This window comes from Gavialis gangeticus, unplaced genomic scaffold (assembly GCF_001723915.1).
Source record: "Gavialis gangeticus isolate Ggan-Ray unplaced genomic scaffold, GavGan_comp1, whole genome shotgun sequence".
NCBI classification, from domain to species: Eukaryota; Metazoa; Chordata; order Crocodylia; family Gavialidae; genus Gavialis; species Gavialis gangeticus.
The window spans coordinates 263904769-263930222 of NW_017729032.1; the positions used below are offsets into that span (position 1 = coordinate 263904769).

The 25454-nt window shown below is 42.2% G+C and overlaps 1 protein-coding gene across 8 annotated transcripts in view; it reads left to right on the plus strand.

Annotated features, from left to right (window-relative positions):
* Positions 1–25454, plus strand: part of ABI3BP (ABI family member 3 binding protein) — a 392420-nt gene that overhangs the window by 66284 nt on the left and 300682 nt on the right. For all 8 annotated transcript variants that reach the window (XM_019523725.1, XM_019523728.1, XM_019523731.1 and 5 more), the window contains exons 3-5: positions 2943–3008; positions 10231–10363; positions 22719–22900. In XM_019523725.1, the coding sequence (XP_019379270.1) occupies positions 2943–3008; positions 10231–10363; positions 22719–22900 (381 nt within the window). The remainder of the gene's footprint in view (positions 1–2942; positions 3009–10230; positions 10364–22718; positions 22901–25454) is intronic.

A 25454-nucleotide genomic window follows, 5' to 3' on the forward strand; every position in this document is an offset into this window, starting at 1 on the left:
AAATGTGAAACCCAAACTTCTCAACTATTCAGAAACCTTTGCTTTTATTTAGCCGGCCATTAGCCATGTGGTTTACTTTTTAATCTTTTTTTAAACAAAGCATGCCTGGCTTTTTACAGCAAGTTGTACGGTTCATTCCCAGGCCAAAAATGGAAAGTTTGAATTGGAACAAAGATCAAGATGGCAAATCTTGCATTGAAAGAGGAAAACTTGACAAGAATTTTTAGGAGCATTTCTTCTAAGAAAAAATCCCAAGGTTAAATTTAAAAGATATGTAAATATTGGAAAGTGTGGTGGGCGTACAATTGGCTGGCACCCAGACAACTCCACTAGAGCAGAATTTTGCTAAATGTAAGTTTGCTATCACATAAATATTTTTTCTATCATAACAGTACCCAAGATTCCCATTTCCCAAGGTGTCTGTTGTGCTGAATGCTATACCAATGCATAGAACAGGGTAGGCAACCCCCGGCACAGGTGCCAGGCTGTGTGCAAAGGCATTTTGCTTGGCACATGTGCCTCAGGGCAGATGGCAGGGAAGGGGCCGCGGCTGTGCTACCATAACAAGGATTGACACTTCTGGCTCCCCCACTGTCTGCCCCTGGCATCCCTACATCTTACAAGTCAAGGTTGTGGGTGCTTTTGGCACTCTGCCCAAAAACATTGCTGACCCCTGGCATAGAACATAATACTTGTAGGAAGTTTATAACAGCATTAATTTCACTTGTATAGTGCCTCTGTCCAAAATTATCATGGTACTTCAGCAACTAAACCTCCAAAATCCTTTTGAGGCAGGTAACTATCATATTTATTTCATTGTAGGGGCATGGAAACTGAGTCATATTCCAAATTATTTGCCCACATTCACCAAAGGAGTCAGCAGACAAGTAGAGATTAGAACAAACACATTTTATTCCCAGGTATTTATAACCCAAGGGTCATGAATATATACAATGCTATATTATCACTCTGCAGATTATACTCTGCCCAGCATTGTGATACCTTTGTCTACATTAGTAATGCTACAGTGCAAACTAAAACAACTATTTATTGAGAAGCTGACTGCTACAGGAAAACTTCAAGGAAGATGTAATTTTGTAATAGGCTATACATAGTACAAAATTAAACTGAAGACGAAAAATCAAATTATTTTCTGGGAGATACGATTACTGTGATCATTGAAATTATTTTATAGGTTTAAGGAGTATCTGTCTACATAATTAAATGCATCTTTTAAAAATTATGCGTCATTCTCTGAATTCTAATCTTCTCCCACTTGAATTTTGTATGGGACCAGAAACTTCTGAACAGCTGTGGGGGGAACTATGGACTTGCATGTGACTAAAGTATTTGTTCTAGTGAAGCTACAAGGAAAAAAATTCAGAGTAAGTAATTTCTAGTGGAAGTAGAATAGTTAGATAATTGGCTATTTCATGAGATTTAATAGTGTGTTTGAATTTCATACTTCTGATGAGATCAGCAAAGTGCTTTTCTCCTCTGAACAGCATTGCACAATTATTTGTGTGCACTGCATTGTGACAAGTTTCTCCCTAACTTTTCAGAATCTTTTTCCTTCCATATCCCTGACCCCTGTTAGAGATATATTGACCTTATTGTTTCATGGTCTGAATATTTTGGCACTAATTAGCTGGGGTGGCTGTGGTTTAGCTAACTTCACTCCTTGACACATGCAACAGAAAAGGTAGAAGAAACATTACTGGAAAAATTAAAGTCACAAAATAAGAAGCAGTAAAAATTATTATGCAATATTGCTGTATTGAAGTTTTGGGTTAATGTTCATGGTTGTTAAAGAGAATTCAGCAGCATCTCATTTAAAAAAAAGTTCAGAGCAGCATTGTCATATTAAGACCATTGCAGTTTACAGCTGTGTTCATGAAGGGATATGGAACATCACTGTAGATTTCTGCATCATACATTTTCATAAGGAATGGGCAGAATCATCATAAAAAAATTCAACTTCTGCTATGTGACTCATAGCAGAGGAAAAGGGAAAACATGAAGACTACCAATAGGACAGCTGGTAGTTGGAGTCAGTGATTAGGGGCATTTTCATACTGGGGGTAGGGTAATGGCTGGATAGGAGCTATTTTATAGTTAATTGTTATCAGTTTGATACTGCTTAATGTCTGTAAAACCCTGGCACAGGAAGTCCTCCTTATAAAGCAGCACCAGGAATTTTATGGGGAGGCAGCATTCAGTCTTGTTCTATTTTATAAAATTTAGCCAGGTTTTTATGATGGATACAGGCTGCAATCTTTCCCTGCTTCTGGCCAACACAACTATCCCAATATAGCCTGCCAACAGAAAAATACTTTTGTCCACTTACTTTATGTCTTTTATGTCCATCCAAGCAGAAAAGCTACTCCTTGCTGTTAGATGCTGCATTTTCATAAGGGGTCTCTGCCAACATAGCAACACTAGCATAGCTATAGTAACAGAGGCTCTATTGAAGATGAGCCTTCTCAGATACTATGGCAATGTGAACTATATAATGGCTAATACAAAAGCCTTTACCTGCTGCTATACTGTTCCAAACTGGAGTGGTTATTGATGTACCAAGAGCTGTTCATGTGATGAAATTCCCCATTACGGCTATGAGTGTAACAATATCATTAGAATTATACTAATACATGTCCCTTTCTGGACACTCTTATTGTTGAATAATAATTTCCATATGAATACATATACTGATGTGATCATACCTACATAACTGTAGGGACGTGTCTTTTATTAAAATCTTTCTGATGGTGTTTCAGATGTTTCTAGATACTCAATGAATAAATCATAAGATAAATATGGCCACGGATTGTAATAAATTATTAAACAAGAATTGAATGTGCTCAACTGTTCACCATGAATAATAAATTGATTGACTTTTAAAAACTGTAAATTCATACTAATTATAGTTTTTTTATTTCTAGATGCAGAGCCAAGGTACTTGATTGTAGTGCGACCTGCACGCACTTCAAATAAGAAAACCTGCTCAGGTAATGTAATATTGCCATGCCTCTTTCAATGTCAAATAAAGACAATGTTGTTTATGTAATGGAACTGAAAGGGCCATATTTTAAAGAGTGAGTCTCCAAGTGAGGTAGCCAAATCCACATTTGAGTAATTAAAAATAAAATTTTAAGTATACATATCTAGGCAGTGCTTTGGTTATATATATATAGATATAGATCTATATAGATATCTTAAAACACACAGATGTAATACATGAAGGGTCTTATACTGACTTCTTGGATGAAAAATGTGAGATTTCAAATACTAAGTTTCCGTTTTTTAGAATACGGAGACCAAAAGTGTGTAGGAAAAAGTTGTCTTGGTTGGTTTAATGTTGATGCTCAGTTATAAACAATAATTTTGCTTTGAACTATACTGATTTAAACATGGGAGGATCTATGATCCCCAAGTTATGGTGAAGCATGGTCACTCTTGAAAATAGGCTACAGATACAGGGGGACCTAGACAGGCTAGCAAGTTGGGTGGATCGGAACCTGATGAAGTTCAGCGTCGAGGAATGTAAAGTACTCCATCTTGGGACAAGCAACCCCCAACACATGGCATCTGCCTTTGCTGCTGGCAGCTGCCTGGGGCTGCCATGCACACTCCAGGCGTTGGCAGTGGCCGCAGCAGCTAGTAGCAGAGGCAAAGTGGCCATGCAGAGTGGGCTGGCAGAGCTCAGGGGCTGCCACACAGGGCCTGCTCCCAGCCAGGTCCAGCCTCTGTGCGTAGGGGATAGAGCCTGTCCCAAAATGCTCTTTAGAAACTTGAATGAAATTCATGCCTTAAAGGAAGGACCTTATACACATTATCAGAGTGCTGAGGGTGGCATCCCAAGTTAAGGATAGCAAAAAATTGTTTTTCAGATATATAGGGAGTAGAAAGAAGGCCCAGGGCAGTATAGGACCACTACTGAATGGGCAAAAGCAATTGGTGACAGACAAGGAGGACAAGGCTGAACTCCTCAGTGAGTTCTTTGCCTCAGTGTTCCTAAGCAAGGGGCAAGACAAGTCTCACAATGGGATTGTAGAGAGGCAACAGCTGGGTGCCAAACTACTAAACATTGACCCTGAGATGTTATAGAGTCACTTGGAAGGACTGGACGTGTTTAAGTCAGCAGGCCCGGATGAGCTCCATCTAAGGGTACTGAAGGCACTGGCTGATGTCATTGCACAGCCACTGGCAAGAATATTTGAGCACTTGTGGCACATGGGACAGGTCCCAGAGGACTGGAAGAGGGCCAATGTGGTCCCTATTTTCAAGAAGGGGAGGAAGGAGGATCCAAGCAACTACAGGTCAGTCAGTCTCACCTCCATCCTTGGTTAAGTCTTTGAAAAGATTATTAAGGCTCATATATGTGAAAGCCCAGCAGGAAAAATTATGCTGAGGGGAAACCAGCACAGGTTCGTAGCAGGTAAATCATGCCTGACTAATCTAGTCTCTTTTTATGACCAGGTTACAAAACACTTTGACACAGGAGTAGGGGTTGTCATCATTTACTTAGACTTCAGGAAGGCCTTCGATACGGTATCCCACCCCATACTGGTGAACAAGTTAAGAGGCTGTGACTTGGATGATTGCACAGTCCGGTGGGTGGCAAATTGGCTAGAGGGTCATCCCCAGAGAGTGGTGGTGGATGGGTTGGTATTGACCTAGAAGGGGACGGGTAGTAGGGTCCCACAGGCATCGGTCCTTGGACCGATACTCTTCAATGTCTTCATCAGTGACTTGGACGAAGGAGTGAAGTGTAGTCTGTCCAAGTTTGCAGATGATACAAAACTGTGGGGAGAAGTGGACACACCGGAGGGCAGGGAACAACTACACGAAAACCTGGACAGGTTGGACAAATGGGCAGAAAACAGCAGAATGCGATTTAACAAGGAGAAATGCAAAGTGCTGCACCTAGGGAGGAAAAATGTCCAGCACACCTACTGCCTAGAAATAACCTGCTTGGTAGCATGGAAGCGGAAAGGGATCTTGGAGTCCTAGTGGACTCCAAGATGAATGTGAGTCGTCAGTGTGACCAAGTCATCAGAAAAGCTAACTGCACTTTATCATGCATCAGCAGATGCATGACAAACAGAACCAAGGAGGTGATATTTCCCCTTTACTGGGCGCTGGTCAGACCGCAGTTGGAGTACTGCGTGCAGTTTTGGGCACCACACTTCAAGAGGCATGTGGATAACCTGGAGAGGGTCCAGAGAAGGGCCACTCCTATGGTTAAGGGCTTGCAGGCTGAGCCCTACGAGGAGAGACTAGGGCACTCTTCAGCCTCCTCAAGAGAAGGCTGAAAGGCGACCTGGTGACTGCCTATAAATTCATCATGGGGGTGCAGAAGGGAATTGGTGAGGCTCTACTCACCAAGGTGCCCCTGGAGGTCACAAGAAATAGTGGCCATAAGCTAGCAGAGAGCAGATTTAGACTGGACATTAGGAGGAACTTCTTCACAGTTAGAGTGGCCAAAATCTGGAATGGGCTCCCAAGGGAGGTGCTGCTCTTCCCTACCCTGGGGGTCTTCAAGAGGAGGTTGGATGGGCATCTGGCTGGGGTCATCTGAACCCACCACTCTTTCCTGTCTATGCAGGGGGTCGGACTCGATGATCTATTGAGGTCCCTTCTGACCCTAACATCTACGAATCTATGAATCTACTAACCTCCCTAATACATCCTGCAGAAGGGAAAAGCCATAAGTGTGGTGTTAAGAAGTTTTGAGTTCTTTTCCTGTGTGATCATTAGCAAGTCATTTACGCTATTAGCACTTTACTTCCTCCTCTTAATATGTAGATAACTCTCTGCTTCCAAAATCAGTATGGTGAAAGATAAATTCATTAATATTTTTAAAGAGTTTGAGATCCTCAAATGAAACATTTCTAACCATCTATGGCTTTGAGGAGCTAATTTCTCTACCCTCGCTTGCAGGCATGAAGCAATATTTTAATTCAGTAGAGGCACATTAAAAGTTACGATAAGTGATTGCTGTTAAGATATTGCATTAAAAAATTAAACTGCCTAAAGCTACAGTTGAGGATTATTAACTTGATTAGCTTCTTCAGTCACAGGAAATTTTAATTAGATCAAGTTCACTAAATGATTTGTCTGAACCATTCTCCCAGGTACAGCTTTGCTAACCTTAACTAATATAGATATGTAACGGGGTCCTAGCCCAGGGGTGGCCATAATGCCCCTGGATCTCTCTCAGTCCTTATTGCCCTGGATGTATTTGGGCAATCTCCCCTTCTCCTCACTGCCGCACCTTGTTGAAATGATCATTTCAGAAAAGGGAGGCTGCCCCAAGGCTTCCCAAGTCAGATCTCCTCATTAGCATCAGTGTCACTGCTTATCCCCCTAAGGGCTAATCATAGCCTCTGAATCTCCCTTACTGCTGTACCCATGCCTCTCAGGTGTTTCCAGTCATCATTTAAGTGGGCATCTTGCCCCACACCAGCAGGCCACCTTAGGCCTCCACTCCCTTGTTAAAGCCTCAGCCTTCCCAGCTTCTGCCTCCGCTGACCTGGCTAGTCCCTCTAGCCTAGATCCACTGCACCAGGCCTGGCTCCTTGGGCTCCATCCCTTCTCTCAGGCTGTGGGCCCTCTGGCCCCAAGCTCTGCCCACCTCTGGGCTGTGGGCTCTGTCTCCCTGTTGTGCCTCTCTCAGTCTATGGGCTCCTGGCCCCAATCTCTGGCCCTTTAGGCTTGCAGGCTTCCTGGCCCTTTCTCTGCCCCTCCTGGGCTGTGGGCAGACTAGTCCTCTATATTTCCTCTTTTCTCTCTCTTGCTGCAATTGAGCTCCTACCCCATCAGGTTCTTCTTTGCAGTGCTGCAGCGTAGCCAGTAATTCCTCAAATCATATTTGTGCATGCATTTTTTTCTGTCCTAAGGGCAGGAATTTGCACTTGCCGTTATTGAATTTCATCTGATTGATTGTGGACCATTTTTCCAGTCTATCCAGGTAATTCTAGATCCTAGACCTACCTTTCAGAGTATCTGCAACTCCACCTAATTTGGTGTCATTCAAAACTTTATTAAGCATGCATTCAGTAACATCATCCAAATAAGTCATTACGATATTAAACAGTACTGGACCCAGGACAGACTCCCTGGCAAACTCCACTTGATATCTCCTTCCATTTAGATGTTGAGTCATTGATGGTTTCTCACTGAGCATGCTGATCTAACCAGTTATATATCCACATTACAGTATTATCATCTAGTCTGTATTTCCTAAGTTTAAGGAGAATGTTGTGGGAGACAATGTCAAGAGCCTTGCTAAAATCAAGGCAGATCACATCCACTTCTCTCTCCCGATGCACAGAGCCTGTCACATTGTCACAGAAAAAATTAGATTGATTAGGCATCATTTACTCTTGATGAATCCATGCTGGCTGTTTCTGATCGCCTTGTTCTCCTCTAGGTGTTTTACAATAGAGTCCTTGAGGACGTGCTCCATGAGCTTTCCAAGTACTGAGGTCAGACTGATAAGACTGTAAATTCCCTGGATCCTCCTTCTTCTCTTTTTTAAATGTGGGCACTAGATTTGCCCTTTTCCAATCATCTGCTTGTGAGCAGCGTCTTGGGTGAGCAGCAGCTTACCTGACCTCCACAAGTTCTCAAAGAGGATATCTAATGGCTCTGAAATTTCTTCAGTCAATTCCTTCAGTACCACATCCACTCTGACCCTGCCAAATTGAATGCATCTCATTTCTCTAAGTAACCCCCAATCTGTTCTTCCATTGCTTTAGGCTGTTTGAGTCCTTCCTTATTTTTGCTACCAGCTGTGCTTGTCATCTGGTTGCTGGTCCTATTTATAAAGACGGAAGTGAAAAATGCATTAAATGATTCAGTCTTCTCTGCATCATCCATAACTAGATTGCTTTCTGGATTCTGTTTGAGACCTATAGTGTCTTTGGCCTTTCTTTAACTCTTGATATTCTTGTAAAATCTTTTTTTATTGCCCTTTATGTGCCTTGCCAGTTGCATTTCACACTGTACCTTAGCTGCCTTAATTTCCCCCCACATGGTTGTATAATACCCTTACACTCTTCCCTAGTACTATGACCAAATTTACACATTTTGTATGATTCTTTCTTGGGTTTCAACTCATTGAAGAGACTGCTGTCTAGCCAGGCTGGTCTCCTTTTACACGTTGAATGATTTTGTTGTATCAGTTTGCTCCTGTGCCCTCAAAAGGGCCTCCTTAAAATACAGACAGCTCTCATGGACTTCTTTTCCCCTTAAACTTTCCTCCTAGGGAATCCTGCATACTAGCTCCATTAATTTGCTAACATCTGCTTTTTTGAAATCCAGCATCATTATTTTACTGCTGTCCTTTCTTCCTTCCCTTTGGACATATGAACTCTGTGATTTTGTGGTCACTGTCACCCTGGTTACCTCCCACCTTCACCTTCCTAACCATTTTTTTCCCTGTTTGTGAGCAGCTAGTCAAGAAGAACTTCTCTTCCAGTTGGTCTTTCTGCCATTTTTATTAAAAATGTCTCCCCAACACACGCCAAGAAATTGCTGCAGTTCTTGTGTACTGCTGGGTTTCCCTTGCAACCGATGTCCTTATAATTAAATTCCTCCATGAGATCCAGGCCCTGCAATTTGGAAACTTTCATCAGTTGTTTAAAGAAGGTGTCATCTATCTCTTCCTCCTAATTTGATGGTCTACAGCAGACCCCAACCATGACATCTTTCCTGCTGCTCCCCCCTCTAACCTTTACTCATAGGCTTTCAACAGGTATGATATTTGCATGAAGTGTCAGTCATATCAAATGAATGGAAGTTAAACCTTACTAGCATACTATTACGTATTCCTAGAGAATGTGACACTTTACAGACAAACCATTTTAAAATGTTTCAGTTGAGTCTCTTTTATTTCCTTATTTTTGACAAACTCTTGAGCTTGACTTTTATAGAGTTCAGAGAAAAAAAGTAATTATGAGTTTTTTTTAGGAATCTCTTAGTGATCTTCCTTTGCTTTTTCAGTTATAAATATCTCCATTTTAAGATATACTGGGGTAGTGCTTACAATATATTAATATATTGACATTAATTTTAATTGTGTAGGTATCATTTTAAAGAATCAGCTGACTTCAAGTTTTTTCAAGATGTATTCAATAGACTTAGAGCACAAATCATCTTTTCTCAAGAAAATGCTTTAAGGTGAAGCTGTATAGTTACAGATAAGAAGCCGGCCTTTCTCGTCCATAAAAATTCATATGCATGTGATCCTTCTTTCCTCAGAAAGTAAATTAAGGAAATTATTTCACTGTAGACAGGAGGGATGCCAAATAGCTTTAGAAATAAATGAGCTATGTAAAGAAACATGCATGCACACACCATCAGGGAGGAGAAAGGATAAATTAGTCTACAAAACAGGCAAATGTTTAGCATTTTGCCCATTTTAAAATTTAGTTCATTCCACAGTATTTTGCATCACAGCATGCTTCATCTGAATGGGAAACAAAATGTGAATGCTTCTCATTAATGTAGCACACAACGCCCACAACTGGGATTCTCCAGCTACCCGCAAATTACTTAGTCACACGTCCTTGCAATTTTTTTTGGAAATCCCTTTAGAGCTCATAAATACTATTCCTTAACTCTCTTGAGGTACTGCTGATGAAAGATGGGAGGCATAAAGAGGCACAAATCTTGAAGCCAAATTTGCTCCATGACAATGCATAGCACTTGGTAGATCACTGCCTTTTTTAAGCCTTGTCTAGATGCTTTTATTCAACTATAGAAGAATGGCTATAGAACTGTTTTCAGGCAAAGATAAACTCCAAATATTGCATAAGAGTTTATGGCTTAAGAGAAGACATGTAGTCAGATTATAGGCACCACTTGCAGCCTGTCAACAACTTTAAGGGAAGTAAGTTGGTAGGTTTCATTGTTCTCTTGGCAAAAAAGAAATCATTCAGTATAAATCGGCACTGGATATAAATCTAGTAGTACTGATGATTCTTACTAAGGAGATGTGTAGTACTATAATCACTTGGAAATTGAGTATTTTCTCTCAACTGAGAGGGAAGTGTGCTCCCATCAAGTCAAATATGATTGCCCTGCATTATACATTCCCTTTGAATTGACAGGGGAATTTAAATCTTAATTTATGTTGTTGTTGTTGTCATCCCACTACAAGTTCTTACCCCAAAACACAGGAGAGAAATTAAGTGTAATTGGTACTGTCTCTTTCTTGCACAGGTCAGACCAAGATGTCCAAACCTCTGCAACTGGTAGTGGGCACTTTGACCCCATCCTCTGTCTTCCTTTCCTGGGGCATCCTAGTCAATCCACATCATGACTGGACTGCAATGAGTAACTGTGCTAGTGACAGGTAAATACACCCAAAGACAGGATCTGTAAAACTCATTATTTCATTTGACATTTAAAACTGAAGAGTATGAAGGTAAGCAGCTGACCAAAATTTGACAACAGCAATCACATCAGCACTGATTAAGGCAAGCATTTATCTGCTAAAGTTTTCTCGCTATTCACATTTAGATCCTTTGTTCTTGTGAAGTTGCTGGGCCTGAGTCATACTTCAGTTACGCTACTACAAATCAAGAGTAACACAGTTTAAGTCAGTGGAAATACACTACTGTTACCCCATCCAAGCACAAGTTAAATCACTTATCGTCTGCACAAGTCTGGTAGAGGAAAGAACAAATTAAGATATCTTTTAATAATGCTTGATTTTTTTTTTTCCTGTATCTGTCCTTTTGAATTTGTTAATTTCCCATTAATGATAGCTTCCACTTGGAGTAGAATGTAAATTTTTAGGATTGGACCTAATTAGCACTGTACCTAAGTATTAGGATTTTGCTGGATTATGCCAACTAATTAGTGAGAATAAGAAACTGGGTCATCCGGTCAGAAAGGTTTGACTTGTTCACCAGGTGGCTATTTCTACAGAGGTCGGAGTGTCAGGCAGCTTTATCGGCTAAGTGGACTGTTAAATTTTAAGCAACTCTTTCCAAATGAAAACAATATGGATGCAATTCATGAACTGAAAGCCTTGTAGGAAGGAAGTGTTTCTATTTTCCTAGGTCTCTCTTTTTGGGTATTCCCTTTATGTCCCCCATGACTTCTGGCAGAGGGGCAAATACTGCCCTTATTTCTAGCCCCTCCGTTGAGCCCCATTGAATCTGGTGGGGTTTCAGGGAGTGAGTGAACAGAGTGTTTGTGCCTCATTATCCTGTTTCATGCCACTTCTGGTGCTTTGGAATAGCTTCCCCAGCTGCATGAACCCAATGACCTGGGTATCTTCCTTGAAATCTTTTATTAATCCACTACTTTTGCTTGGCCCATTATCCCTGCAAATGCTAACACCATCTGTTACCATTCTTATCCCAGATCCTTTCCTATATCTGTCTAGTTAGAACCCAATCTTGTTCCCCTTGAACCTAATGGTGAATCTTTTGCTAATGTGATCCAACTGGATATGGGCACTTACAGCTTTATCTGAAGCCCAGTGAAACTGGTGGAACTTTACATTGACTGAATTACACTTTGGATCACAGGATCAGAAGTTTCTTAAGGCAGGGAACTTTTCTATTTTTAACATTTAAGTGGAAAGACAGAAAGAGACTTCAGAGACAATGCCCAGCATATGCCCACCCAGCAAGAGATAGTAAGTGCATAGATTGTCACTTCCTTTGGTCAGTATGGGTGAACAGGGAACAATAAAATTTTCTTAAATACTCTCAACCCAAACATTAAACTTGCCATTTAACATACTTAATGGCACTTTCCACTAGGTTGTAGAGTGAGTGAATTTTATTTCCCCCTTGCAACCTACTGTGTTGAACTGTATTTAAGTGTGTTTTTATTCAGATTAGACATGTGCTTTCCTCCTCTAATAGTGCATAAAGCTCACCTGTACCATATCCATTTCTCAAATCTTCCAAAGTTCAGGTGCTTTCAAGAGTTCTTGAAACTCTTCTCCCACTTCTCTACAATATAATATTGACAAGTGCTGAATTGGACATTGCCAAGGTTGATAAACCCCATATTTGGGCTACCTTCTCTATTTAGAGAATTAGTTTGAAAGGAGAAGGAGAAAGGGTAGAGATAAAATAAAGTTTGATATCCTTTTTCCTTCTGCCCCCTCCCCACCACCATTGTATTGCATACCTGCAACCCCCAGTGCTGCATGGCATGCCCATGTGCACGCTTCATCACTGCACTGTATGCTTGTGACTGCCCACCCCAACATCCACCCAAGGCTGCACTGCATGCCCTGTCCCTTGGAGCTGGCACAGGAAGCAGCAAATGGAGGAGCAAGAGGGAACCCAGAAACTCAGACTGTCCTTGCAGCCACAGTGACGGGAGGAGTGGTAGCTAGGTGGGAGTCCAGGGGCTGCAACTTAACCACTTGTGGGCTGCATGCAACCGAGAGGCCACCAGTAGGAAATCTAGTTAATCCTGCATTTTTAACATCACGTTGACTGTATTTAAAGTGTTAATATTCTACTGTTGTGGTTAGCCGCTGCTGTTTACCAGCAGTGTGGGGTAAATGTATTCTCCTAGCAAAATGCATGCATTCATATTGACATTAGGGTTGGAAATTTTACGTCTGGGTGTCCTGAAGCAGAGTCAGTGTTTTCAGTGACGCAAATTTTACCATCTGACAGATGTCCGGATGGTCATTAGGCTGTTATACAAATGTTGCATAATGTAGTCTAGTTGGACACATCACTGACTTTGGAGATGGAAACCATATGGTACAACATTGGCCAAGTTCCCCCCTAGAGTAACTCTGACTTCAGTGGAATTACTCCTTGGAAGATTTGGCAGTGTGAGCAGATGGCACAAAGGAGTATTGAACCAGTAGATGTCATATTTCCAGGGAAATCACTGACTATGTTATAACTCTTCTATTAGGTCAGTGAAGTTTCCATGTATATGTTGCAGGTATACCACTTTCATCAAATGTCAAGAAATACACATATTTAAAAACTCTAGCCATATGCTTGACAAGAGATTTACCTATGGCATTTCTTACAGGTGATCTTCATGTTGTTTCCATATCATTCTGATATCTCTCTCTGACACTTTTCAACATTACTAAATGAAGAGCTTGCTTAATGGAGTACCTTCTGCCTCCTGCAAGGTGCTCAACGTCCTTAGCGGCCAATGAAATGATTGAAGACACGCTGTATTACTTTGGATAGTACTCAGTTCTTCGTAGACTCAGAATCAAAGCTTCCTAGCTTTGCTCTATTTGATAGGAAAACTTTCACACAAAGTTTAAGACTCAAGCCATGTCTACATGAGACGCTGACTACACAGTACTTCATTGCTGCTGTGCAGCCAGTGTCACAGTAACTCTGGTTTCTGCACAGTCAGTGTCTCATTTGGACATGGCCTGTGTGTATGGAGGAGGAATAGTATTTATTTTTGTGTCTTAAATGCAAAACACTGTTAAGTAGGGTGACTATACATCCTGGTTTGGCCGCAACAGTCCCAGATTTTGTAGGCCATCCCAGCATCCTGGCCGGTTGGTGAATATTGAAACAAAAGTTCCAGAATTGGCTGCTGCAGGAAGAGGCAGATGAGCAGGGGCACAGGGCACACTCCAGCGTGGAGACAGAATAGGAGTGTCCTAACATCGTCCTAACACTCTCTCAGCACTGAGAAAAGAATTTGGCAGGCTGAATTTGTCTGCCTCAAAGTGTTGGCCTTAGATGTGGGCCACATGGATGACTGCCCAGAGCACTGTGGTCCGGCAGCAGCAGTGCCTGCCCGCACGCCTGGGTGGCATATGATGCCACTTCGCCTCCCTGCCAGACTGTCTCTCATGCCCCTGCCTGCCTGCCTGCCTGCCTGCCTCTGTGTCTGCCTGCAGCAGAGCTGCTGACTTGTAGGGTTGGGGGCAGTATCCCAGATTTCCTTAAAAATAGTATGGTCAACCTGTTGTTACGGCAGGGTTGTGCTTATATAATTAAACATCTCAAGGTCAAGAAGTACAACAGTGCCACCCTCAGTGTTAACTCTGTTTTATGCATGTCCTGTATTTTTGTGGCAGTTAGATGAGGGGCAGGACAAAGTCAAAGGACTCTTCACTTTCTTCCATTTTGGGTCCCCATACACATATTAAACACAGCTTGTCATTGTGCTTGGATAAGTGCAGGAATCTGCCCCATCTAGTGTGCCTGGGGCATGAGCAACTATGTAAGACTCAGGAGGTAGGGACGCCCTACTAGGGAGAACTTTGAAGCTTGACCAGATGGAAGAGGAAAAGAGCACACTGGTCTATACCATCTTAAAGGTGCACTAAATGTCTCCTTGCCTAGCAGGTCTGCCCTTGCTCTTCCCTGTAGCACAGCTTGTCTGGACCTTTCCATGGCTAAGAGCTGCTCCCTATTATGCCTATACTTAAGAGGCATAGTTGGAGCTTTCCTCAGAAGAAAAAGGAACTGAAAGTATTGTGTGTGCATAACATGACTGGGTTAAGAACTTTGCAAAATTTATATTGACGTTTCCTGAAATGGCATGCAATTTTAATTGTCTTAATGTTGCAACAATGAGGGGAGGGCAGGGGGGATTGGTCATTTTATTTCCCATGGTAAATAGAAATAAGGCGTGAAAAACCAAAACCATTTTGTTGCCTTGTGGAACATGCTTATACATTTCCTTAAATCCAATTAGCTCGCTGTACACACATCCAGCTGTGAGGAGCTACAGTGTCATTAAGCATGCAGCTTACCACTTAATGAAACTTTCTTCTGTGAATTTTCATTCCTGTGTTCTGCCTCTACAAAATTCCTCAGTGAAAATTATTAACACACTTACTTTAACATTTTGAAGTTCAGTTTTTACTATCAGAAAAACAATGCTGAAAGTTTGTTTGAGCAAGGGAAAATGCATTGGTTGCTATCATTCCATATGTCAAAAAATCAAAGTCATTTTGATAAATTTATCCAAAAAAGACATATATTTAACAATATGAGGGCCATATGACTATTGAAATTGTTTAGACAGGAATGACCCTACACTGAGCAGAGATTTGGGTTAGGTGACCTCTTGGGGGTCATTTCCAGTCCAGTTTTTCCAATGATTCTATATATGTCAGTGGCAGTAGCTTTCAGAAGAAACTTGACTATACTGGGGGAATAATGAACCTGACTGTATGCATACACTTGAAAAGAACAAAGTAAAACTTAAGAAGCAGAGTAAATCAATTTTTCTAATTATTTTGTTATAGTAATAATAAGGTTATTTGAAATAATAACAAAGTAAAAAAAACGTAGCATGTAATTAGCAAGTTGGTAGAGTTCTCTTAATAAAACTGACCCATTTTCCTTGAAAAAATCGCACTGAAATGACCAGCCTTGGTTTTATATCCTGTTTTCTATGACAACACTTACTGAATCTGTTAAATAAATCACAGATTAGGGATGTTCACAATTCATCTAAGTCTAATTGGAAATAATGGCTCTTTATTCCTATGTGTAACTAAATTAGCCATGATTAAATCGTTTTGAATTTTGGTTTGGATAAACTTCCAAAAAAAAATTGTAGTATTTATACAAACCAAGTTCGTCTGGCAATTAGGCTGGAAATCTCATCTGTTGTACAAGATTTCCAGTATTTAATGGTTTTGGCCCAGATGCTTTGGCAGTGTAGGTGTTACTGATATTGAATAACTCTTCAGAAACTGGGGAATCTGGCTGCAGAGAGAGATAGTTTGTTGATCATTTGATGGATGAAAGTGAAATCACTGGGGCACTGGAAAGGCAATGTAATTGAGACTGGATCAGAAGGATTTGCATGCCTGCCCCAGAATTTAGGGCTTGATCCTGTTGTCCAAATTCAGTACAAGCAAAAATGGGTCTTTGGATGACAGCAATGCATTTGAAAATATTCAGATACATTGTATGGATGCTACTCCTTTGAAGTGCTGCTATTCACTGTCTTGGTTAGTAGGCATATAAAAATAGAAACTAAGTTGACTGTTGGCCTCACTGTCCAGTAGCTTATGCAATATGATATAATTTACATGGCTAACAATAGAGTACAGAAGAGAGGCAACATGCCTCTAGGTGGGATGGAAATTGTTTACAGTCACTTTGACCAGGTGTGAATAGCTCTGCAGATTGTGAGACAGAAGAAAACTAAGCCCAAGGAGGGTGTTTTGAATGAAAAGATTGCCTTTGGCTTTTTTGCTCTATTTCTGTTGTTATTCTTTTACCATTATCTTCATTTGAAATTGTATAGATATATCTATATGGGGGAGGAATGTGGCATGTATCTGAGGAAGTATGTTGGCTGACAATTTCAAGAATGATCATTTCATGGTGTGTTAAACCTCCACATATAGGAAGATCACCTTGGATGACTTGGGCTATGTATTTCTTTACCGCACTCATTTGCCAGTCATTTTTAGACCGCACTAACTCTAGTAACAAATACAATACCTCTGTCCCCTTGACATTTTGGATTGTTGAAGTAGGTGAGCTTAGTTGCCACATGAAGAAAGAGGGATGAAATGCATCATCAGATATCTCCTGAAGAACCTCATTTAGATGTACTTTATGATGTGGGAAAACAGTGCTCATTAGAGATTCATTTTTATAGGACTCGCCTAACATACAGCCATATATATGGGCAGGAGCAGAGAACCCAGTGAACTTTAAGATATATTAATTAATGCTTACTGCAGTAAGTTTCAGTGTAATGGGCTAGAAATATGTTCTGATAAAAGGCACTCCCCACAGCAAAAAATATTCTTAATACTATCTGTGTAGGCAAGTCTGGACTAATTTTATGTACAAGCAAAATACCTACTCTGCAATAAATTTTTGTGATGACTGTGGTAACACCTGCCTTGAATTCTGTGTTTTCTTTGTTTATCCAGTGCACCCAGCATTGTATTCTCTCTGTCATATACATACCACACAGGACTGGTGGGCTGATTTGATCTGAGTATTGTAGCAGTGTGTGTTCCATGCCCACTTCATTGGGACAAATTCCATTTCACTTCTTCATCCTATTGTTTGCTGGATCTGCAAAAGGGTTTGTCCGGTTTCTTCCAAAGGAAGCAAACATGGGCTTGGCAACTTATGATGAACATCCTAATGTAAAATATACAGTTTTCTCTGTGAACTTTGCCAGAACAAAAGGTTTCCTGGAAATAGTGTTTCTACTTTATTGCACTCAAGTGTTCTCAACTCTGTTGGTTGCTTGTCTGGTTTTAACTCTTTTATTTTTAAAGGAAAGATTAAAAACAACTAAAGATAAATTAAAGAAATACCAATGAAAACTCTGCCAGCAACATGTTCTTATGCAAGCTATGGCAACTCATTTAGTTTGTGTGACAGTCTTGGTACAGAGTCCATAGGGCTACCTGCTGCCCCCTGAAGATCAACTCCCATCTGTCTGTTTGACTGATCGCCCAAATACCTAATTTGCTTGCCTGCTAGACCTTGATGTTAGTAATTTGGGTGTAGGCCCTCAATTTAGTCAGAAGGCAAAACTTCATATGCCTCTCCCTTCTTGCATTATAGGGCTTCCTTTCCCAGGCCCTCACAGTCTTTAGTCTTTACAACCCCCCTATCCTGCCCATCATTTAGTCTCAGGTGACTTGTCAGTTCACACTTCTACAGAGCACCTTTTGTTGTGGCCTTCCTACTCTCCTCACACCCACCCCATGCCTATTTGTCTGGCTCTTGTTTCCAGGGTGCCTTCCAGTCTATTCAGTTCTTAGAGAGTGCCTTCTCCCCAGGCCCTCCTAAATACAGCTGGGTTGCACCTACAGGAGCTCCTCTCCCTTCCACTACCAGGGTCCTTCCACCAAGCACTTCCTGCTGTTTGGCTTATGTAACTCAGTTTATACAGCTAAGCCATCTGTCTTAGAGAGACAGTTCCCTCTCTCTTTCTCTTGCTGTCTCTCTCACTCTTTCTGTCTTAAGAATGGGGCTAGGGGCTTCCTGTTACAATTTAGCAGTCCACTGGGGAATTTTACCAATTCATTTTCTCTCTTTAACCACCTGTACTTAATTTATGAACGTGTTGCTCGTAAACCTTAGAACTCATGTAAAGTATTGATTGGTTTACAAATAGTTTATCTGGAGTATTCGTAAGAATGCTGCCTTAAAAATGTTAAGGGTGGCTTTGTTTTGATTTCAGTTTACTGAAAATGGATTGGGAAAATCATCACTTTTAATGTTTTTAATATGAGTTGTAGCAGGTTCCAGCTGAAATCATTATGTCCTCAATGGATGTTTTAATAGGCTGGACAAGAGAACACTTGTCTCATGAGATACTTATCTGTTCCTAATGAAACAGTTTGAACAAATGAATGCAAACCACCTACTGGATTTTGCACTATATTTAAATCCCAGTTATAAAGCTGGTTTGTAGGAATGTTCCCTGTGGGGTTATTATCTAAGGCCAGAGCTGTTTCTACACTGGAGGCTAGAACTATATTCAGTTAAAACCTTATTTATGATTAACAGGTTCTCTGTGAGGTTTTTCTTCCTTTTTGGTAATTTTTGTGGAATTAATTTTAATTGATTGATCTCCTCTCTCTCCCTACTTCACTTCAGCTTCATTTCATGTACAGTAACTAAAGCTTTTTCTCTACATGCAGAAAAGTCACTACTTTTCTTGTTCCTTGTATAAGTCTGTGAAAGTCTCTGAAGTGTGAATAGAGACTACAAGACCTCCACCTAAGATGCAGTATTACTTCAGATTCAGACCCACCTCTGACTTGGTGATGTTGAGTCTCTTATCCTGTAAGTATCTGTAAGTCTTATCTATAAAGGGGGATAGTATTTCCCTATCTCACAGGACTTACAAGAGAAGAATGATTGTAAAATATTAGAAGTACAATGTGTTATACACACACAAGGCAAAATATTAGTTCATAGGATCATAGGAAAGTATAGCTGGAAGGAACTTGACAAGGTCATCTCATCCAGCCCCCTTCTCAAGGCAGGATCATCCCTGACTAAATCCCAGGCGAGTTTCTGTCCAACCTGCTTTTGAAAGTTTCCAAGTATGGAGATTCCACAACTTCTCTGGGTAGCTTGTTCCAGTACGTGTCCCCTCGCGTAGTCAGAAAGCTCCTCCTAATCGCCAACCTAAGTTTTTCCTGCTGCAGGCTGAGGCCATTGCTCCTAGTCCTGTCCCCTACAGCCACAAAGAAAAGTCCATCTCCATTTTGCCTATAATCACAGTTCAGGTATTTGAAAACTATTATCAGATCCCTTTTCAGTCTTCTCTTCTCCAAGCTAAATAACCCTAGCTTTTTCAGTTTTTACTCATAAGTCTTTCCTCCAAGGCTCTTAATCATGTTGCCCTGAACAGGACGCTTTCCAAACTGTCCATATCCTTCTTGAAGTAAGGAGCTCAAAACTGGCCACAGTACTCCAGCTACACTGTTGTAGGCCTGATACCATGTTTAATGCCCTGGTGTTTATAAAATGTGAAGGTCCATTGTGAATGAAAAGAAGCCTAAAGACTTCTGCCATTTGACCTCTCTTGGGATTGGTATGTTGCTATGTGGTCATCAAAAGAAAGCAGACACATTCTCACATGCATGTGTAATGAAGGCAGCAGCAAAAGTTTGGGCTAAGTAGGTGGCCATAGGGCAATGAGAGAGCCCGCAAAAGGCATGAAAAGATTTCTAGAAGCTGATGTTTCAGTATCTAGAACAAATTCTGTAAAACACGTGCCCCCAGATATGTTAGAGGTTACCAAGTTATCTCATGGCACTAGGGAGATAGACACTTGTGTCTCAAAAGTTCTGAGGATGAAAACAGCATTGAATCTTTTAACCATCATGGGACTGTAGGACAGCAAATTTGTGGTGGGGAGTAGAAAATAAATATCCTGAGATATTAATAACATTTAAAAATGCATGGAAAATTATCCTTTGTCTTTAGTGTTTCTCACCCAAGGATATAAAGGTGTACAGGGCAAATGTAAAGTTTCTCTACATTTCATCTCATGTATTGTAGGAAAAGGGTTGAGTTCAGCCCACATTTCACAATGGTATAGACAGCAGTAGAACCTCAAAGGGTTGGGCTTTGATGCACCATTGGTAGATCTGGATTTCCTTGCAAGTTTAAATCTATTGGAATGAAAGAGAGAACCAGTTTAGATAAAGACAGATAAACTCAATCCAACCCTTTAAACATGTGAAGAAAACTGCTGTGATATGCAACCTGACTAGCCTTGGGGTTTATTTTAGTATTTTCCCTAAGTTCAGCAGTTACCTTTCATAATAATCCTAGCTAGAAGCACTTTTTGTAACATTGGCAAAGGTGGGCTTATGTGCTAGTGCTGTTATGTTTGGCCCATAAAACTACCTTCACGCTCAATAGTATGACTAGACCTTTGTGCTAGATTAAAGAGTTATTTGTGGTGTTTTCTTAAGATCCTACTCTTTCTCTGCACCCTGTCTTTATATATTATGGATGAAAATTTTTTAAATCCATATCAAAAAATGTGTCTGTCTTTTTATGCTTTTCTTGATTTCTGGGTGATTTCTTGGTGCACAGGAGAAAGGGAGAAAGAGTAGGATTTTTTTTTAATTATTTATGTGTCCTTAAATTCCTTCTCCTGGAGTCATTTTTCAAGTCAAGAAAAATACCACTGGATGGAATGTGTGCCTTTCCAGTTGATGCAAATGTAGATGGATGAGGAAATTAAATGTATTTATTTATGGTATGCCTAACATGTTTCAGCAGTACGTGAGTTAAAAGCCTGCCAGATACCTTTGTATTCCCTCACATATCTTGGCAGTGACACAGTATGTATATTAAATATAAAAACCTATGGTAAGATGTGGGCTTTTTGGAGCCCTAATTGTAATAAATTATTCTGTGTTGAATTGTACTTGCTAGCATCAGACTAATTGCTTTCCAGGGTGATGGAGGACGTAAGTCAGGCAGCTCTCATGGAACAAATTTTTAATTTCAAAGTTCTCCTGTCTTCCAGCATATTGGTTTTCAGACTGTTTGAAGGTAGTGTCTCAGTTTCTCCACTTTTCTTAAAGTGTCAGGAGTAATTTTGAACTTTGCAGTAAAGCTCCCTGAGATCCTTGGGTGAAGGTTGTTATGTAAGTACAACTTATTATTTATGCACTGTACTTACACCATTGGAACTGCATCCCCTTGTGATTTGAGGACTTCGTTGAGGGGGCCAATACTTTTTTGACAGACTTTGAAATACCACAGGAACTTGCTGACAAGAAAGGTCTTCCACAAGAGATAAGCAGCTGATGTATTATAACTTTGGTTACCTTCCCTCCCAGTGCCAATGTACCCTGATGCTGGAAGCTGCAGGATGAAGGCAATATGCACATAGAGTGAATTGTGCCAGTGCTACCTTTGCTAGGAAGATGCAGGACATGTGTATACTGATTGTTAGGGTCTGCCTCTCTCAAGCCTACCCCCCAACCTTCTACATTGAAAATGTATATACTCAGGCCTTGGCTGTCAGGTGTCCAGTAGGCCCTCAGAGCTCTGCTGAACTTCCAGGTATGAGGCTAACCTCACCCTTCCTTTCAGTTTGTTTTGGAGTTAACTCAGGCATGCAGGCCTTGAACACAGAAAGTCCACCAGCCACAATTGCATAGGTCCCTGCTCCTGCTATCCAACTCTTCTGCACTATGCTTCCTCACTCTCTCCTGGCCATGGGCACATTTGTATGTCACTTAAGCCCACAGCTTCAGTGGCCTGTCTTTTCTGAAAAGAAGAGGTAAAAGGACACTTTCTTTCATGCCTTCCCAGACTGTCCCTGGCTGCAGCCACTCTTTGCTGTCCTCGGTGCCCTCTCAGGCATGCTGGATTTGGACTTCTCTGAGACTCTATGCATCTTCTCTATCCCATACCATGCAGATGAGGGGAGCATGATCTGCCTGGCCAATTTCCAACTGGGCCAGGCCCAGATGCTGACTCTAAAAAGCCATAAAAACTAGCGCACAGAGGCTAGCTCTGATAATGCCCTCCAACTCTTCTGCTTCTTGGTCCAGGTGCATGGCACATTTGATTTTGTAACAAAATGCATATCAGTTTGTGTCACACTGGGCCATGAAGATGGCAGTCTGTAAACTGGAAGATGGCCAGCTAGTCCTAAATGTCTATCTCTATGAAGGGTATGGTGGGGCAGGAGGTCATATGGAGTTTTTGTTACTGACAAGTGTTACATGCTCAGCTCCTGTTGAGCATTTTTACCTTTTGTTTTTAACATTTTTATCATAAAGGTTTAGAAAACCAGAAAGAAGTCTCTCTCTCACACACACTGTCCCCTTCTACCTCTCCCCCATAACCAGTCGGGTAATCTACAGACTGATTTATAGGATTTAATAGCAATAATAACAAGAAGCACAGTGTGGAGAACTTGAAGGCTGATTGCACAGTGTGATACAGGCAGATTATGTGGCCCAGGTTGTCTGACAACTACTCTGGGATCAGCCCTATTCATCAGTGTAGACATAGCCATAGTGATTTTGTCTACATCTGCGTGCTTCTTTGTTGACATCAAGAGGCTGGAAATAACAAGATATGGCCATTTGTGTAAAGAATCTTTAGCAATATTACAGAAACCCACAAGCAAAACTTTCCCACATAGCAATTTGTAGGTAAGAAAAAGAGTAGGAAATGTGCCTTCCAGAAATCAATTCCCTGTGAATACATTTCTTCCATATGAAAAAAAATTCCTTCCTTTTTGTTGAACAGGTTTTATACAGTTCGCTACAGAGAAAAGGATAAAAACAAGAAATGGGCTTTTCAGCTTTGCCCAGCTACTGAGACAGTGGTGGAAAATCTGAAGCCCAACACACTATATGAATTTGGAGTTAAAGACAACACAGAAGATGGGATTTGGAGCAAGAGTTTCAATCACAAGACTGTTCTATCTAGTAAGTACTTAACAACATTTCAGCTTACCAAAACTATACAATTTGTCAGCACTCTTGTAGTACATACTTTTTAAGGAAGTCAGTATCAACCAGCTTGTCAGTTTGATGGGTAGTCAGTAGGGCTGTGCAAAATGTCACCAGTTGTTTTGTTTCAACACTGTTTTGACCTATTTCAAGCTCATGAGAAGGCTGTAGTAGAGGGGTAGAGGCAAGCGGCTCAGCTGAGTCCACTCCTCCTGTTGCTGTGCCTCTGTCTGATGAGGAAGAGAAAATTGCAGCGCCCACACATGCCCCCGCACCCCAGAAGTGAGTGGGTAGTGTGTTCTGGGATCATTCTAAGCTGGCAGATGATCCCACTTATACTATGGGCCTGCACTGCCAAGCCAAAACCAGACAGAGCAAGGGAACAAAACTCATGAGCACCATGGGGATGCTGATTCATGTTCGCAGGCACCACCTCCTTTCCCTTGCTCCTCCTCAGCCTGGCACCAGTGGGCCCAAAAAGAAGTCTCCCTCTTGCTCCAAAGCCCCCATCCACCCAAAACAGAGGCAGGCCACCCTGGAACAGTGGGGGAAAGGTGGACAGAAATGGGGGCACGTTGCAAGGGTGAGTGAGATCAGCCAGAGCGCTGGAGAGATGCTTGCTCTGGATAGCCAGCGCTTCTCCTTAGTTGAGTGGCCAGGGTTCAGGTGGCTCATGGCACTTGTGGCCCCATTATACCAAGTGCCTGCATGTACCACCTTCAGGAGGATAATGGTGCCTTTACCGTATAAGGCATGCAGGGAGTATTTGAGGGAGGAGCTGTGCAAGACAGGTCCACAGGTGGCCTTACATTTCACCTCAGACATCTGGAGCACCCGGGGTGGAGATCATGCCTACTTCTCTCTCACAGGGTGGTGTGACTAGTCAGGCTGTTGGTGGGCTCTCCTTCAAGCTGAGGTGATGGATGAGTCCCACACAGCAACCAAGATAATGGGGGCCATGAACCTCTTGGTGCAGGTGTGGCTCAATGGGCAGAACGAGCTCACCCGTGAGTTCATGGTCACTGACAATGGGGCCAATATGATCAAGGTGGTCTGTGATGCCAACTTTGTTGGCATCTGCTATGTGGTACACAAGTTCTACCTCTTTGCCTGGGATGCCTTGGAGGGAGACAGGGCTGCTGGTGATGGCACCAGCACCACCAGCAAGATCATTTCGAAATGCAGGAAGGTTGCAGGCTACTTCCACCAGATCATTAAGGTGGGCAAGATGCTGTGGGACAAACAGGCAGAGCTGAACATCCTACAGCTCAAAATCATGCAGGATGTGGAGACTTGGTGGAACTCCACATACCTGATGTTTGAGAGGCTGGTGGAGCAACAGAAAACCATCCATGATATGGCCTTGCTTGGGGAGATTGGGATCAGTGGCCCCCTGAACAGAGCTGAGTGGGATACCATGTCCCAGATCTTGGTGGTTCTCAGGCCCTTCCTCGAGGCCACTGAGACCCTCAGTGCTAGCGATGCCCTCCTTAGCCAGGTGATCTCCATAGCAAGGGAACTTGAGAGCCAAATGGAGAGCTTCCAGGGGATCAGTGTTTGTGGCTGGGGCAAGCCACTGTCACCAGACATGGAGGCACTGGTGAGGTGGGTGAAGGAGGGCATCAAGAAATGGCTTGATCCCTTCCGGTCCAATATGGTCCATGTGCTGGCTGCCATGTGTGACCTGAGGGTGAAGGGCAGCAAATGCAGCAGCCAAAGCCTGAATCAGTGGACAGAGGTTCTGGTGAACAGAGTCAGGGAGGCAGAATGGTGGAGGCAGGATGTGGAAGAGGGGGATCCACTGTCCTATGCCAGCACACCATCCACCAGCCAGTCTCCTCCTCCACCACAGGTGCTGCCAATGTGGGCCAAGGGTATGGCTCCCATGGTGGGGCCCAGAGGCACCAGGCCCCACAATCAGGCAGGTAGTGCTCAGGCCTTGGTGGCTGCCTATCTCACTGAGGACATGAAGCTGCTGCTGTGGGACCCCTTGGCCTACTGGGCAAGCCACAGTCAGATGTGGCAGGATCTGGACACAGTTGCCCAGGAACACCCGTCTTGTCTACTGATCAGTGTTCCAAGTGAGAGGGTGTTCAGCATTGCTGGTGATGTAGTGACACCCCACTGTACCTGCTTGGATCCTGGTTTGGTGGAGCAGCTGGTGTTCCTGAAAGTGAACCTCCCACTGCTGGGGTTTCCCAAGCTCCAGGGACAGATGGAGTGAATGCCACCCTCCTCACTCTGTCTACACCTATTTCCTTTTTCCTTTTTTAAAAACGATTTAATGCCCTGCTGTCAGAGCTGGAAGGGGCATTCACTGCATCACCAGCCAGCAGAGGAAAAATATGTCCCTGCTGAGCTCCTGTGCCAGGACAAACTTGGAGGTATGGACTGGGGCTATGGGGTAGGAGGAGGCCCCAGGTCTTAGGCATGACCAGTAAAACTGCACTCTGTCAGGGTCAGGAGGCCTGGTGGGACAGCTGGGAGATTGAGAGGAGGTGCCCTGTTGGACCTGGTCCTGGCCGCAGGC